General features: G+C 44.1%; 1 protein-coding gene across 1 annotated transcript in view; it reads left to right on the top strand.

The window, feature by feature from the left end:
- The first annotated feature begins 1839 nt into the window (after nt 1–1839).
- pelp1 (proline, glutamate and leucine rich protein 1) overlaps nt 1840–17840 on the top strand; it is a 74951-nt gene continuing 58950 nt past the window's right edge. Inside the window, exons 1-3 of the mRNA XM_060935907.1 lie at nt 1840–1995; nt 2454–2518; nt 6163–6268. Coding sequence (XP_060791890.1) covers nt 1855–1995; nt 2454–2518; nt 6163–6268 — 312 coding nt within the window. The 5' untranslated portion in view covers nt 1840–1854. The remainder of the gene's footprint in view (nt 1996–2453; nt 2519–6162; nt 6269–17840) is intronic.

Here is a 17840-nt window from a genome sequence, read left to right as displayed (position 1 = left end):
TGCTTCTGTATTGGAAATCACAAAATGGGCTCAGGAATATTTCCAGAGAACATTATCTGTGAACACAATTCACCGTGCCATCCGCCGTTGCCAGCTAAAACTCTATAGTTCAAAGAAGAAGCCGCATCTAAACATGATCCAGAAGCGCAGACGTCTTCTCTGGGCCAAGGCTCATTTAAAATGGACTGTGGCAAAGTGGAAAACTGTTCTGTGGTCAGATGAATCAAAATTTGAAGTTCTTTATGGAAATCAGGGACGCCGTGTCATTCGGACTAAAGAGGAGAAGGACGACCCAAGTTGTTATCTGCGCTCAGTTCAGAAGCCTGCATCTCTGATGGTATGGGGTTGCATTAGTGCGTGTGGCATGGGCAGCTTACACATCTGGAAAGACACCATCAATGCTGAAAGGTATATCCAGGTTCTAGAGCAACATATGCTCCCATCCAGACGACATCTCTTTCAGGGAAGACCTTGCATTTTCCAACATGACAATGCCAAACCACATACTGCATCAATTACAGCATCATGGCTGCGTAGAAGAAGGGTCCGGGTACTGAACTGGCCAGGCTGCAGTCCAGATCTTTCACCCATAGAAAACATTTGGCGCATCATAAAACGGAAGATACGACAAAAAAGACCTAAGACAGTTGAGCAACTAGAATCCTACATTAGACAAGAATGGGTTAACATTCCTATCCCTAAACTTGAGCAACTTGTCTCCTCAGTCCCCAGACGTTTACAGACTGTTGTAAAGAGAAAAGGGGATGTCTCAGTGGTAAACATGGCCTTGTCCCAACTTTTTTGAGATGTGTTGTTGTCATGAAATTTAAAATCACCTAATTTTTCTCTTTAAATGATACATTTTCTCAGTTTAAACATTTGATATGTCATCGATGTTCTATTCTGAATAAAATATGGAATTTTGAAACTTCCACATCATTGCATTCCGTTTTTATTTACAATTTGTACTTTGTCCCATATATATATATATATATATATATATATATATATATATATATATATATATATATATATATATATATTCTCTTCTGAATCTCAAGAGAAGGTGGATCATGCAGCAAGACAACGACCCTAAGCACACAAGTCGTTCTACCAAAGAATGGTTAAAGAAGAATAAAGTGAATGTTTTGGAATGGCCAAGTCAAAGTCCTGACCTTAATCCAATGGAAATGTTGTGGAAGGACCTGAAGCGAGCAGTTCATGTGAGGAAACCCACCAACATCCCAGAGTTGAAGCTGTTCTGTACGGAGGAATGGGCTAAAATTCCTCCAAGCCGGTGTGCAGGACTGATCAACAGTTACCGCAAACGTTTAGTTGCAGTTATTGCTGCACAAGGGGGTCACACCAGATACTGAAAGCAAAGGTTCACATACTTTTGCCACTCACAGATATGTAATATTGGATCATTTAACTCAATAAATAAATGACCAAGTATTATAATTTTTTTTATATCTCATTTGTTTAACTGGGTTCTCTTTATCTACTTTTAGGACTTGTGTGAAAATCTGATGTTGTTTTAGGTCATATTTATGTGTGTGTGTATAAAATATAAGAAATAAACTACAAATTTAGAGATAAAAAATTAACAAATTTTCATAAATTAACAGGTTTGCAGATGCTCCCTAGTTTTTTTTTTTATACTATTGTACTATTTAAAAAAAGTCTGTGAAATATGGTTGGTTTTTTTTTCCTCTACGAGAGACTGTATTGTTGTGTTCTTGTATTAAAAAAATAAAATAAAAATAACTTGAGCGACTTTAGTCGCGGACTAAACACGTCACCAGCTCCGAACTGCTTTGTCGAGTGACAGTGACGTAATTCAGAGGAGGCAAGATGGCTACGGCGGCTTGGCTGCATGGCCCTAAGAATATGCGGCTGACTGAGGGTTTAGTGTCCGCGCTGAAAGAAGAGCGACCCGAATATTTACCTGCACTTTTAGCGAATTATCGAGAGCATGGTGTGGTCGGGACGCAGGTAAGTCGCGCACAGTGGTTACTATAGCGCTCCATCTGGAGGAGGATGGGGGGAGGAGGATGCCGATACCGTCTTTGTGTGTTCGCTGACATTTGCTTCATAAATGATGTGTGGTTGCAAAAATGTAGTGCATGTTTTTACATACTGTACATAACAACATGATGTTGACATTTTCATCACATAAATAAGTCCTGGGTCTACTCGAGACTGCTGTGTGGCTCAGGGTCCCAGCCCTGCTCCTGGAGTCCTACCTGTCCTGCACATGTCGTGTTCTTCCTGCTCCAACACGCTCACTTCAGCTGATCAGCTCAATCACAGACCTTGCAGGGCTGAGGTGGGTGTGCTAGAGCAGGGAGAACACTCACGTGTGGGACAGTGGGTATTCCAGGACCTGCAGATGTTTTCCAATCCCAACTAGTTATCATGTAACTGCTTTACACTGTTTCTCTGTACTGCAGAACTGTGGGACAGTGGGAGGACTTGTGGGCATCAGCAACTCGCGCCTCGGCTCCAGCAAAACACGGTGAGCAGCCAACATCGGTGTCGCGCCGCCTTTTTCTACTCCGAGTTAAGGCTCGTGGTAATTCTCATCTCATCTCATTATCTGTAGCCGCTTTATCCTGTCCTACAGGGTCGCAGGCAAGCTGGAGCCTATCCCAGCTGACTACGGGCGAAAGGCGGGGTACACCCTGGACAAGTCGCCAGGTCATCACAGGGCTGACACATACGGTACACTACGTTCAGACTGCAACCTGAAACGACCCATATCCGATTTGTTGTGAAATCCGATTTTTTTGTTAGGCCGTTCACATTACCAATTATATGAGACTTGTATGCGATCTCCAATATGAACGGAAAACGACCCAAAAGTGTCCCGCATGCGCAAATTGACACGTAATAAGCACATCTACGTAATACGTTAAAAAAAAAAAAGCGCACTCTTCATGTTTAATTATTTCTTTTTTGTTTGTTTGTTTAATTATCTGGTTAGTGTTAAAGTGTGAGGTCTCATGTGTGTTTTTGTTTCTGAACTGAAATGAAAACGTGTAGCCTGGTAACGAGGGTTGACTCCTAAATGTCTCTCTAATTTCTATATAAGTGCACTACATGTTACTAGGAAGTAATGGATTTTTAAACTCTGTATAGTGCACTCGAGCTTCAGTAGGCAGTCATTTGGGACACGGCCGCTGTATTACCAAACTCTTAATTCAGGCTTAATAATTTGCACATATTTATTTCGTCATATTAATAAACTTTTTCTACATTTTTATAAATATTTATTTAGATTGTTTATAGCCAGCTGAATTCTGCAACTTCTCTCAGCGCTGGCTCAAGGTGCAGAAACACCAGTGCAGTTTGCGATGGAGATGAGGCGAGACCTGGCGATGTGGTTTTTGTGGCGGCGGCGGAACTCACACAATAATCTGATTAATGTGGGCAGCAGACTAATGAGACCGAAGGTGTCAAATTACTGGAAATTTCCAGAACAATCTTATAATCTTGTAATACAGGATGGTTTAAGTTATAAATCAGTTATAGAAACTGTTTTATTTAATCAGGCTAACAGATCAACATCCAGGTCCCTACCAAATCCACAATTACCTTGATCAATTCTATAAAAGTCTATTTACGAGACTCGTAAATTCTGAAAACTGTACAAATGTTGTTGTTTTCCACCAAAGAGGCGGGATTAGCCAACGCAGAATAGTGACGTTTGTCTCTTGTTGATGACGTGTAAGTCGCATGAATGCGACCTGTCCGGTCAGACTGCAGTCGCATGTGAAAATATCAGATATGCATCGGATTTAGGACCACATATCCAAGCGGCCTGGGTCGCATGTGAAAAAAATCGGATCTGTGTCGTTCAGATTGTCAATAACAAATCGGATACAGGTCGCATATGGGCAAAAAAATTGGATATGGGTCGTTTCAGGGTGCAGTCTGAACGTAGTCATAGACACAGACAACCATTCACACTCACATTCACACCTACGGTCAATTTAGAGTCACCAGTTAACCTAACCTGCATGTCTTTGGACTGTGGGGGAAACCGGAGCACCCGGAGGAAACCCACGCGGACACGGGGAGAACATGCAAACTCCACACAGAAAGGCCCTCGCCGGCCACGGGGCTTGAACCCGGACCTTCTTGCTGTGAGGCGACAGCGCTAACCACTACACCACCGTGCCGCCCTTGTGGTAATTCATTTGAGTTATTCATTTTCATAACAGCATTCTCAGGTGGAATAGTGATCTTGAAATCCGTACTTTTTGTCACTTTTATTTTTTTTGGGTGGTGATCTCTTGTGGCAGATGTCAGTAAAATATCTGAGAGGAAATACTATTTTCATACAAAATTGTCTGTTTTGTGTACCAGACTTGGTGTAAATTGGTGGTGTAGTGGTTACCACTTTCGCCTCACAGCAAGAAGGTTCTGGGTTCAAATCCCAGAGCCGATAGGGGCCTTTCTGTATGGACTTTGTATGTTCTCGCCATGTCTCTGTGGGTTTCCTCAGGGTGCTCCATTTTCCCCACAGCTCAAAGACTTGCAGATTAGGTAAAATACCCAGGCACTGGGATTATACAAGTCAGTGCATAATTAGCGCTGGTCCCAAGCCCGGATAGATTGGCGAGGGTTGTGTCAGGAAGGGCATTCGGTGTGGCGACCCCTAACGTGAACAGCTGAAAGAAGACAACAATGACTTTGTAAACCGAACAAAAAACATCATGTGGCCCTCCAACATCCAGCTAATCAAAAGAACAAGGCCTTCTGTTCTCTTTCTGTTTGTTTTGGGTGCAAGTGTTCCTTTGTTGATATTGGCCCAGTGTTGTATTGGAAGGGCCTATATGGTTGACCCTAAACAGACAGGATGTGTGTGTTTTGTTTCTTAAGCCCCTTTCATATACGAAACCCACTAATGTATCAGGTAAAAACATGTCATGGATAACAAATTTTCATTCCCACTCCATCTTTCATAACAGTAAAGTAACGAGTGTTGTGTCTTCCCACCTGACTATATTTAACAGAATGCTACAGAGCACAAACATCTGCAAAATGTGTAAAACATACGAGACTGGATATAATGTATAATTCATGAGGCAGCAAGTCCATTTTGTTGCAAACAGCCGAAGCTGAGACATTAGTTTGCAACATGGCACCAATTTGAGCTGCATCACATCTCTGTTGAGAGAGTTCTCTTCCTGTTTTTGAATATCTATGTTGTTCAAGCAAAGGTTATATTTAGTTCTACGATACGAAGGAATTTGCATGCAGATCTGAAGGCATTAGATGAGACATATGAGGCCTTGGGGGGGTGTCATTCATCTCATTATTTCTAGCCGCTTTATCCTGTTCTACAGGGTCGCAGGCAAGCTGGAGCCTATCCCAGCTGACTACGGGCGAAAGGCGGGGTACACCCTGGACAAGTCGCCAGGTCATCACAGGGCTGACACATAGACACAGACAACCATTCACACTCACATTCACACCTACGGTCAATTTAGAGCCACCAGTTAACCTAACCTGCATGTCTTTGGACTGTGGGGGAAACCGGAGCACCCGGAGGAAACCCACGCGGACACGGGGAGAACATGCAAACTCTGCACAGAAAAGCCCTCGCCGGCCACGGGGCTCGAACCCGGACCTTCTTGCTGTGAGGCGACAGCGCTAACCACTACACCACCGTGCCGCCCGGGGGCGCGTCAGTTTATTAATAATTCAGTGAGAATTTATCATTCTAAAATCACAGCTTGTGTGTGTGGAGAGAGAGAACAATACATTTACTGATCGTAATATCACTGCATCATTTATTTCACCATCAACAACGTCACAACACGGTAATCTGATGGTTCCTATTCCCACTGGAGCCGCGTCACAAGAGTATTGTTAATGTTAATAGGTCGCCAGGGGATAGATTGTTTTATTCCCATTCCCATACTACAGCATAATAGCGATAAATAAACAGTTAAGTGTGAGTGTGAATGGGGTATCACTGTCACCAAAGATCACAGACACTATACCTTTAATTCACTACTCCAGGTACTCTTTCACCATGTAGCCTATACTAACATTCATATGTGCATCAAAACTACGATTGTTTTATTCGAGCGCTGGGGGGGGAAGCAAAATAGGTTCTGATATGTAATCAGGTTGTCTTGTATGCTTCAGGTTTGAGGGTTTGTGCCTGTTGTCTATGTTGGTGAAAGACAGCTCAAGTGAGGTGTTCCAGCAGCACTGTCTCTCATGGCTTCGCTCTCTTCAGCAGATCATCCAGGTGAGACACTTTACAGGCTTTCATCTAAACCGGGGAACAGGGGCGCTGCGCCCTCTTACTCTCGGCATGCGCCCCCTTACCGAAATGCTGATTGAACCCCAAGTCACACTTAGGCCATGCACTTGTATGCTACTGCACAACATGCAATCTCTCTCAAAACGATCTTTTCTCCGTGAAAACATTCCAGCAACATCACGTGACAATGTGTCTGATCATCAAATACATTATAATTACTCCAAAAATATTCCAGTCATAGTAGATACACCGCCAGACGGTGCAAAAACAATCCGAATTGGCGTTTTCCAGACTGAGGCGCCATGTTGTTTACTTGTCGCGGCTGCTCTCGCGAGATTTGACATGGGTTACATACAAGGTCAGCTGACTTGTAGAGCGAGATTTCTCAAGACTGAATGACCTTTCGCTCACCGGCGCGGGAGTTTTTGACAGAAGTAGTTCGCGAGTTGTTTTTGTTGACACTTGGGCATTTAAAGATGTCATCCCGCGGCACGAAGCGGAAGAAAGCCAAAGACTGTCCGGGGCAGAAGAAGATTACTTTTCTTTTTCAATGTTGACAATTTGTTACAATTTCCCTCTCAGATAGCCTCAGAATGTCCCATTGTAGCCTCAGTTTTTCAAAGGCTTCGCACGGCGGAGGGGAGGGGAGGGGAGGGGAGGGGAGGGGAGGGGGGGGGGGGGGGACGGACAACCCCCCCCCCCCCCCCCCCGTCGCTTCGCTTCCTCACCATGGTGAGCGCCCTCATACTAAATTTTTCTAGAAAAACCCCTGCTTTACACTTCTCACAGTAGGTCCCACAGCAGCGTTGCACCCAAAACAGTTTGGCTACTCTTTTGAGTGCAAAAGACCTTGGTTACTTTATTGAAAAGGGTGGTGTGTTTTTTTTTTTTTTTTTTTTTTGAGTGTGCATGAGAAATATATTTTCACCCATTAATGTTTGAGTTAGATTTTTTTTTTTCCTTGTCATTGCTTTTCCCATAATTGTAGATTAGTAGATTCATTTTTTGGTCACTTCATACTCTGATGCACTCGGGTCCAAACAGACAAAAAATCAAGCAAAGAAACATATTTATTTCCAAACATATTTATGTTTGGAGTTGTGTTTGTGTAAAGCCACATTATACTAATTTAATCCCCAACCTGCACAGCTCTTTAATTCCAAGAAACAGACACCCTTTTATTGCTTTTCCAGATTTATGGGTGTTGCGTCAAAACAAGAATAAAATGAGACTTAAAAAAAAAAAGGCGGAACCAAAATAGCGGAACTAAAGTTTCGCTAGTTCGTTTCTACTCTGACTGCTTATGACGACGCATCGCGGCCAAGACGAAGTGATAAAAGTTTTGACAACCAAGCAGATCACTCTCCTGGCACGCTGGCAGATGGCGGAGGAAAGACCATCAGTGCGATCCACTTTGAAGATGCAACTGCTATGAATCGCGTATGGACGGACACTTAATTAACGATCTGTTTTTTTAATGAACATTTATATTCACATTTATGTAATTTAAACAAAGTTTAATTTATGCATATAATCTGAATTCCGTTCTGAAAAGTCCATTTAATTGATTAAAAATTACTATCCAAGTTGAATGCATGTGAAATAATATTATGAAGTCTATATTGTGTTTAGGTTATCAACCTATTAAGCTGAAGTGATCAGTCCTCTTGTTTCAAAATAAAGAAAGATAAACGAGAACTGGAGGCAAAGAGTTGTTCCTTTGCACCATCATGGGTGGATCAGGCCGTTTTCAAGTTTGGGCAGGAGCTGATGGTTAAAACAAAACTCAGAAGAACTTGACAGTTGATAACCAGCGTAACAGTTAAGACAAGAGGATCAAGGGCCTGAAGTCAGGAAAGCTGTTCTCGCAGGTATCATCTCAATCCTTCTCAAAATGGCAGTTGAAGCTCTTGGGAAAACAGTGAAGTAGCTGAAGCATGAAAGGACTTTGGCTAACAGTGCTTTCACTAAGCAAGCCAACTTCCTGAGCAGAGGAGCAGCAAAAATGATTCGGAGTGAACTACAAGAGGAGTTCAAAAAGCTCACAGCTGAAGCCAGGAATGTCGGTGATGCAAATGAAGAATACAGGGTTGGTCTACTGGCAGACATTGAAGCTGGTACAACTGACGGTGAAGAAGTTGAACTTGATAAGCAACAGCAGGCTGACCTGGAAAAAGCAGTTCATGACTGTGAGACAAGATTGGAGGAGGTCAGAGAAATAATCCAGGCTAACCTGTGGTCTAGGTATGGACAAGATGAGCTGGAAACGGCAATCCAGGAAGCAGAGAGAGCCTGTGATGGAGCTGCAGCGACATCGGTTTCTGCTGTGAACCGCGATGGGTTTGAGCTGCAGGTGGCTGTTATGAAAAAGCTGACTGAGGATGCAATCACAAGCCTTGCAGCATGGGAGAAGTGGGTTCCAGCAGCAGAGAAGGATAATCTGGAAGGCAGAGTAAAGGACCTCAAAATACTCAACAATAAGGATGTGAGGGGAGCAGAATTTCTACAGCACAAAAACTTGCTGATGGAATTAATGCTGAGAGGCTCCAGATATCCCCAGCTGCACAGCCAATTGTGAGGATAAAGCCAATGAGTTTGCCCAAATTCAGAGGTTGTAAAAGAGAATTGTATCGATGGAAGAAAGACTGGGAGAGTCTACAAAAGCAGGGAGAGCCAACTGGCTCAGTAGAGGTGAAGAGTCAACTCTTGGACAGCATAGATGAGAGAATCCTTAGAGACCTTGACCTGTCTACATACAGCACAGCTGATGACATGTTCAGAGTTTTGGAGAACAGATATGGAAATAAATCCACAATTACTTTGGAGATAATTGAACTAGATAAGTTTCCTGCATTAAAGGCAAACCAGCCAAGGAAAGTAATCGATTTAATACAGACTGTAGAAAAAGCCCTTGATGACCTAACAGAGCTTGGCAACACAGGAGCTATCAAAAATCCACTCGTGATCAAGTCAATAGAGAGTAAACTTCCTGACCTTGTGAAGAGAGACTGGCTTGTCTATATGGTTAACCCCAGTAATGGTGTTACAACTGATATTCACTTCAACAGCCTCCTTAAATTCCTGAATACTCAAGAGGAGACTCTAGAAAAATTAGAGCAACTTGGGGTAAGTGAGAAGCCAGAGAGAAGATATGACAAAAAGTATGCATTACAAAGTATACAAGGAAAGATGGAGGATGTGTTATTTGTGGAGATGAAAGGCATAAAGACAAAATCATCTTCTGCAAACGGTTCAAGGAATTGACACCTGGTGAAAAGATGAATGCTGTGGAAAAGTTGGGAGCATGCAAAAAGTGCTTGGGGTGTCATGGAGAGGATGATGACTGTAACCTGTGTAGAAACTGTAAGAAGGGGAACTCCTCAGACCACCATTTCTTTCTTTGCCTAAAGGGAGACTTCAGAAGAGGTGTGGCAGAAAAGGGAGGAAAATGCAGGATGAAAGGGCACAAGTCGACAGAGGAACAAGAGAAGTTTGTGTCCGAGCTCTCACCAGACATGGCAGAAAAGTTTAAGAAAGCTTTCACCAACACCAACATCACTGCAAAAGCAAACTGTGTTGAAGAGAATGAGCCTAGAGTGATGGGTTCAAGTGGACTGAAAGAGCTGCCAGTTATATTGATGCTGTTAGAGGTAACCACAAATGCAGGACAGAAAATTGGGACACTAATACCCCTTTTCCACCAAATCAGTTCCAGGGCTGATTCGGGGCCAGTGCTGGTGCTGGTTCACAACTTGTTCAACTTGCGAACCAGCTGAGAACCAGTTTGCTTTTCCATAGCTCGGGGTGCTAAGGGGAGCCACGTCATTACGTCACTGTATACGTCAGTTACGTCGCTGCGTTTGCATAAACCTTGGTGCGAACATTGAAGCAACAACAACACGGAGAAGAAGCAGCAACAACAATAATAATGGATGACTGCTGCTTTACTGCATCCATGATATCTCGTCGCTTATTTAAAAATGGTGCCCTCTCGCGGTCTTGCTATTGTTGTTGGTCTTAACAACTCCGCCCCTCCGCTGACGTAAGCAGTTCTTTCCTCTAGCCCAGCAAAGAGCTGGTGCTACCCTGGAACCATTTTTTCTGGCCCAGAGCCAGTTCTTTGTCAGTGGAAACAGAAAACCTGGTTCCAAACTAAGCACTGGCCCTGAACCAGCCTTGGAACTGATTTGGTGGAAAAGGGGTATAATTGACTTGGCATCAGACACCAACTACATCACCCATAGAGCTGCCAAAAAGTTGAATCTGCGGAGTGAAAAGATTACCTTAGTTGTCCACGGAGTTGGGGGGATGGCTATGAAGGTCAAAACTAGAAGATATCTTCTCAGTGTGAGTGAAGACACCCAGAGGGACAGAAAGAGCGCACAAACTTATGGCTTAAAAGAAATAGCCAAAGTAAACAAAGCCATTAAACCTGAGCAACTCCAGAAATTCTTTCCTGAAGCTGAGCTGGAAGAGCTAAGAAGACCAGAAAGCGTTGAATTGCTTATCAGTCACAGAGAAGGAAGACTTGCTCCACAAAGAGTAAAAGTTGTTGGAGATCTTGTCTTGTGGGAGAGCCCTCTTGGAAAGACTTGGTGGAGCACATCCAGATCTCTTTGAGGAAGTTGACATGGCAGCATATAGGTCTGAGACACACTTTGCCAGATCCATGAGAGCCAGCGTGACAAAATATGAAGAGGTAACTGAATTCCAGGAGGCCAGAGCTAAAACTGGAAGGGTGGGTGCTGGCAAAGAGTTCCTTGACTGGTGGAAATGGGACAGCATCGGAGCAGCTTGTGAACCAAAGTGTGGGGGATGCCGGTGTGGAAATTGTCAGCTGGGAGGTAAGGAGATGTCACTGAGTGAAGAAAGAGGGCTTGAAATAATAAAGAAAGGTCTGACCTATGTAAAGGCAGATGCCCACAGTGATCAGCCACACTGGGACACAAAATACCCATGGATTGAAGATCCGTCTTCTCTACCCAATAACAAGAGTGGGGTTGAGGCCACCTTTTCGAGGACGGAAAAGCAACTCCGAAAGGAACATGAATGGCAGGCAGCATACACAGCTCAAGTTCATGAGATGGTGGAAAGGAAAGCAGTCATAAAACTCAGCAAGGAGATTGTCAGCAACTGGAAAGGACCTGTATGGTATGTGAGCCACTTGGTGGCGCCAAACCCACACTCTGTCACAACTCCTGTATGTCTTGTATGGAACAGCAGCCAGAAGTTTAAGGGCCTCAGCATGAATGACATCTTGCTCAAGGGGCCTGATGTACTTAATCCAATCCATGCAGTTCTGCTTAGATTCCGGAAAGGTGTGCATGCAGCCCTAGGTGACATCAAGAAAATGTACAATTCTGTGTGGTTAGAAGACCTGGAGATGCACCTCCACAGATTTCTCTGGAGAGACTCTCAGGACATGGAAATTGAGGAGTATGCTATCACCAGGGTCAACACTGGTGATCGACCAGCAGGATGCATCGCACAGCTGGCCATGAGGGAGACGGCAAAGCCGCCAATGTTCACACACCTGGAGGAGGAGCGTAGAATCTTAGAAGAGGATACCTACGTAGATGACATCTTAACATCCCACAATGACCTAAAAAGGCTAGATGAGATCATTAGCGGAGTCGGGGAGATCCTAAAAGCTGGCGGTTTCTTCCTCAAACCATGGATCCGGCCAGGCCAAAATGGGAGGCAGGAGGATGTGATGGGTAAAACAGGAGTGTTGACCGAGAGAGTCCTCATTCTCCCTAATCAAATGAAGGAAGGAGACAGTAAGGCCCTGGGAGTTGGTTACTTGGTTGAAGAGGACAAACTCTATCCAATGACTTCAATCAATTTCTCAAAAAGGAAAAAGAAAATGAGAATGGGCCAAAACCTGCTTGAAGGAGAGGTGGAAGAAAAAACTCCTAACCCCCTGACTAGAAGAGAGCTACTGAGCCAAGTAGCTAGCCTTTATGACCCAGTAGGTCTTGTCACACCTGCTAAACAAAAGGGTGCCATACTGGTCAGAAAAGCATTTCAGGAGACTGAGGACAGAAGCCTGACCCAAGAAACTTGGGATAAACCCCTCTCTGACAGACTCAGGAAGGAAGCCATCCAACTGTTTCAAGAGTATATTCGCCTTACATACCTGCAAACTAGTCACCTTTCGGCGAAATTCGCCGTTTTGATCCCAAAATAGGTCACTTGTGTGAATCGTGTAGATCCGAAGAGTTTTTTTTGGGGGGGGTGCGCGAGGCTACGTTGCCGAACATTTGGTTTCAATGTACTACTACTTCAAAATACTACTACTACCACTTTTCTCCTCACACCCACATTCAGACCATTTCCGCCTTCTTCATACTTCAAACGTCTCTCTGATTGGATGACATTCCAACGAGCCAATAGTCTTACAGAACGCTGGACAGTATCCGCGAATTGTAACTGAATAGAGGCGGGGTTTTCTTGAATACGGGTGTGTATAGGAGGATGGCAGAGATCATCCAAATGCAATGCAGAACGGGACACTGAGTCTTGAAAACAGCTCACGGAATCATATTTTCTGATTTTTTCCGGAACTCTATATTACATCTGGAGACGGAAAAACATTTTTAGTATGCGGAGAAAGCTGTGTTACGATGAGTGCGATTTAAAGAGGCTTTAGGGTGTTTTTTTTTTTTTTTTGGTACCTGTGATTTGGTGGTCTGTGAGTCGCGTTTTTATGACGTAAGACACAAGGGTCGGGGTTGTTACGTTTGAACCGAACGCGCGACACGGAAGATGTTTCTGTGGGCTGAAACAAAACAGAAAAAAATGTCAAATCAGTTTGAATAAAGTCATTTTTTGTTGAACATAAGGATCTATAAACGTGTGTTTTGGGTAAGAGAAATCATTTTTATGTGAAACTATTGGTGGGATTGTCAAAATTATAACGTAATATGTGTTGATCTCGGTTGTATTCAGAGAACCAGTTAGTTGTGAGTGAGAGAGAGAGATATTCTCTCTCTCTCTCACACACACATACACTCTCACACCATGAATTTGGCAGCACTGAAGGAAAGGAGGGCTGAATTTGGTGTCCAGCCATCTACCAGTGCTGCTGGTAATAGGGCAGAGGTGGTGAAGAAGGATAGCATGGCGCGAAAGAGGCACATGGCAGAGCAGCATAAACATGCCCTTGAACGGCTTGTTCGGGCCAAAAGGTCTAAAAAATGATAAACTGGTCTGCTGAAGAAAGTTTCCAGTGTCACACTTCAAAAATTACTTTTTTAAATTCAAATTTTACTTTTTATACTTTTCGTTCCTTAATGGTAATGTAATGAGGTGTCAGATGCAAAACTGAAAATTGCAAAGCTAAAAATGAATAAATCTTGTCTTTGTTTTAAATGTTGTCTTTTCCCTTTATTTTCCTTGATCACGCACTGTTTAAGGGGGCCGGGGGGTTACCGATAGTTTGTCACCTTTTTCAACCCTCATGAGTTTGCAGGTGTGGCCTTAGCCAGCTCACTTTCCACAGAAGCCTCACACCAATCGACTGGATTGGAAAACCTATGGGAATAACATTTTCTGATGGAAGTGACTAGAGCTATGGAGCTGTGGTGTACCTCAGGTGGGAGACAGAGCAGGGTGTTCAAGTCAGACTAGTTGAGTCCAAGGCAAAACTAACACCACTGGATCAGAAAGGAGAACCAGTCAAAGCTGAAATCTGTGCTGCAGTCTTTGTGGTATGGCTGAGGAGATGCATTGAAAAACACAGTCGGATGGAGCTTGAGCGTTGGCTCCACCTACTGGACAGCCAAACTGTATTAGGAGCTATCCAGCGGGACAGCTATGGATACCAGACCTTCTTTGCAAACAGAGTTGGTGAAATCCAGAAGGTTGGATCTGTTGTGGATACCAGGGCACCTGAACATTGCAGACATCATAACAAGAGGAGCAACTCCAGAGGACTTGAATGAAAATTCCATGTGGCAGAATGGACCAGACTTTATAAAGCAACCTGTGGAAGAGTGGCCAACAAAGTCAGCCAAAGAAGTTGCTGCAAACGCCAAAGAGGGCATAGATAAAATTCAGAGAAAATCTTTCTCAGCGATACTGACCTGAGCTCAGGTGAGAAGAGGCCTATGTGATGTCCCATAAAACATCCCTTGCAGTAAAGAACCCATGATTCCAGTCAAAAGGCGACCAGCAGGGTCCGCAGTTGGAAAGCTGATTTGACCAGAGGAAGTTCAGCAGTTTAACCAAGCTAGTAAGAGTAACTGCCTGGGTATGGAGAGCAATTACAAAGTGGAAGATGCTGGTGGCAAAGACCTCAAACAAACCAAAGTGGGAGGAGATTTCTTCAATAGAAAACGTAAAGTTCAAAGCAAAGAGAGCTGTTCTCACTGCTGGAGAATGTGAGGATGCGCTCAGAGATCTCTTCCTTGCTGCTCAAGATGGTGTAACCTTTCCAGACACTACTGTCAGCAGACTTGCTGTTTATAGGGAAGGGGAAAATGGACTACTGTTATGTGGAGGGAGAATCCAAATTTTTGAGGAGGAAAATGCTGCAGTACCCATCTTACCATATGATGCATGGATAGCCACCCTCCTTGCTCTAGAAGCCCACAACGCAAACCATGAGGAAATTGCAGGTACACTCTTATGGATGAGAAAGAAAGCCTGGGTGGTAAAAGGACGGAAACTGGCTAAAAAGGTTGTTGACCGCGGTATAACATGCAGAAAGGCCAGAGCAATAAGGTGTCAGCAAATAATGGTTGACCTTCCACCAGAGCGGACAAATCCAACCAGACCATTCCAGTTCACAACAGTGGGTCTATTTGGACCATATAAGATAAAGGATGAAGTAAGGAAGAAAGTAAAGCTCAAAGTGTGGGGAATTGTCTTCTGCTGCACAGCATCCAGAGCTGTACACGCAGACATTGTTCGTGACCAGTCAGCTGAACGATTCCTACTGCAGGGTTTCCCGCAGAAAATCAGTTAGTCAAGGTGGTGACCAGGGGGAGGGGGCATTGCCCAGCGGGCAGTGGCGGCGGCGACAGTCGAGCCGGGGGGGGTTGGGCGGGTGGTGTCCTGTTAGGGCCAACAACTTCTTTAAGGGCAACAGCCTCCTTTTATTTACTGAACTCTTTATAAATAAACAAAACAGTTAGTGCAATAACAAGATAACAACATACAATCAAAGTGCAATAACAAAATAACAAACAATAACAAGATAACAGCATACAATCACACAACATGTGCAAGTATTCTAGTGTGGTACAACTTCACATAGTTGTCTCTAAACTCTGAAGGGGCACTGTTGAGTCTTGTTTGTGATTGGGGTCAGTGTTGCCAGATTGGGCGGTTTTGAATTCTACTTTGCGGGCAAAAAATGGCTTGGGCTGGTTGACAAAAATTGGGCGGGTTTGACGTTAGTTCGGCGGGTTTTTATCAGATGTTTATAAATATTTCGCACCAACGTTCTGTGTGAGAATGCAGCCAGAGACACTTGTATAGCCTTAGAAGGACTTTGATGCAGCACATTCTATGTACTATCTACGTCCACTAGTCTACATCCAATCCATATTAAACACTTCTGTGACCCAATCAGAGATCGTGGGCATCACACGACACAGAGTGCAGTTAGTGAACGACGGCTAGTCAAGATGCCAAAGTGGGCAAAATACAAAAAAAAAAAGTACAGTATCAGGATAACAGATGAAGAAAATACATGGATGTAGACAAAAATAAATTAAGCAGAATAACTAGGCCTATAAAATTAATAAAACAAACAGGATAAATAAAAAGATAAATAAATAAGACAAATAAATAAATAACCTCAGCAATGCAGATGTTAGCTATGCATCATAGCCTAACATAGCCTACATAATAATATGCATGTGCGTCACCTACTGGTGCATGTAGGATTCAGAACACAGCAGATGATTGCAAAGTTATAATCTGATTCAACCATACGGAGCCGAGTACCAGACAGCAGATTTTTCACCTCCAGCACTGACAGTCTCATGTTGCCATTTAGAAGTTGTTTGCATTGTTGTTCGATTTACAAATGGTATACTGGTCTTTAGATGCATATTTTTACTTTACAAGATAGGCATCAAGTACATTTTACATTTTGGGCGGTTTTAAGTGCATTTTGGCGGTTTTTGAACATATTTTGGGCTGGAAAACGTCAGCAGTATCTGGCAACACTGATTGGGGTGGAAGTACAGGTAGGTGTTTACAGGATCATAAAGGAAACATCTTATTTACTCTTTATAAATAAAGAAAGCAGCAACTAAGTGCAAGGTACAGCATACAATTGCACAACGTGCAAAAACTAACTTCTAGTCTGACACAACTTCAGATAGTTGTGTTCAGGTAGTTGTTCTGACTACTTATGGCACAGTCGGCAAGTGATGTCACTACAGGCCATCCTATCTAACAGAATGCATGGGCACTACAAAGCCTATCTAACAATGCATGGGCAAGCAGTTGATAGGACATTCTAAATATGTTTAGATTAGATGAATAATTATCTTGCCTCCACATGTCCTTCCCACGACGACAACAGTTTGTATGATGTCCAGTTGTCGGATAATTAGCCTCTTCCCGTTAAAAAAAAAATAATGTTGGCGTAGCAACAGGTGATAGATGGCGCAGTAACATATTTAACCAGCAGATGCTGCTATGCGGCCGTATTTTAATTGTCTATGCATGTGTGGATGCGTCAGATTTTTTTTTTTTTCGCTGGGGGAACATAGTCAAGGCGGGGGGCAGTTGTTGTCAAGGCGGCCGCCCTAACTATAAAGCGCTGCGGGAAACCCTGCTACTGGCTTACGAATGATTCACAGCATTGAGAGGACAACCAACAGAGGTCAGATGCTGGGAAGAATTTTGTGGGAGCCAGACCTGCCCTCAAGGAGCTCTACCTTTTCTTGGACCAACTGGAGAAGTCAGGCCTTGAGAATGAGGCAGCCAAACAAGGGACTGTATGGGCCTGGAAAATACATCCAGCAGACTCACCTCACAGGAATGGAGCTGCTGAAGCAGCTGTACGAACAGTGAAAAGAGCCTTGCATAACCTAGGAGGAGATGGAGGTTTTACCTGGGGAGAATTTCAAACCCCCTCCTTGAACTGCCACCTTATTGTGGTGGAGGGGTTTGTGTGCTTGAATGATCCTAGGAGCTATGTTGTCGGGGGCATTATGCCCCTGTCAGGGTTTCCCAAGGCAGACAGGTCCTAGGTGACAGGCCAGACTAAGAGCAGTTCACCAAAACCCCTATGGAGAAAAATCCGAGGACCGTGACGTCGCCCGGGATGACGCAGCCGGGGCCCCACCCTGGAGCCAGGCCCGGGGTTGGGGCTCGTATGCGAGCGCTTGGTGGCCGGGCCTTTGCCCATGGGGCCCGGCCGGGCTCAGCCCGAAGAGCTGACGTGGGCCCGACCTCCTGTGGGTTCACCACCCACAGAGGTAGCAGTAGGGGACTGGTGCAATGTGGATTGGGTGGCAGTCGAAGGCAGGGGCCTCGACGACCTGATCCCCGGACACAGCGGCTGGCTGTTGGGACATGGAATGTCACTTCG

The sequence above is a fragment of the Neoarius graeffei genome, chromosome 1 (genome assembly GCF_027579695.1).
Source record: "Neoarius graeffei isolate fNeoGra1 chromosome 1, fNeoGra1.pri, whole genome shotgun sequence".
Lineage (NCBI taxonomy): Eukaryota > Metazoa > Chordata > Actinopteri > Siluriformes > Ariidae > Neoarius > Neoarius graeffei.
Note: the sequence above shows the minus strand (reverse complement) of the source record. Positions and strands in the feature narration are given on the sequence as shown.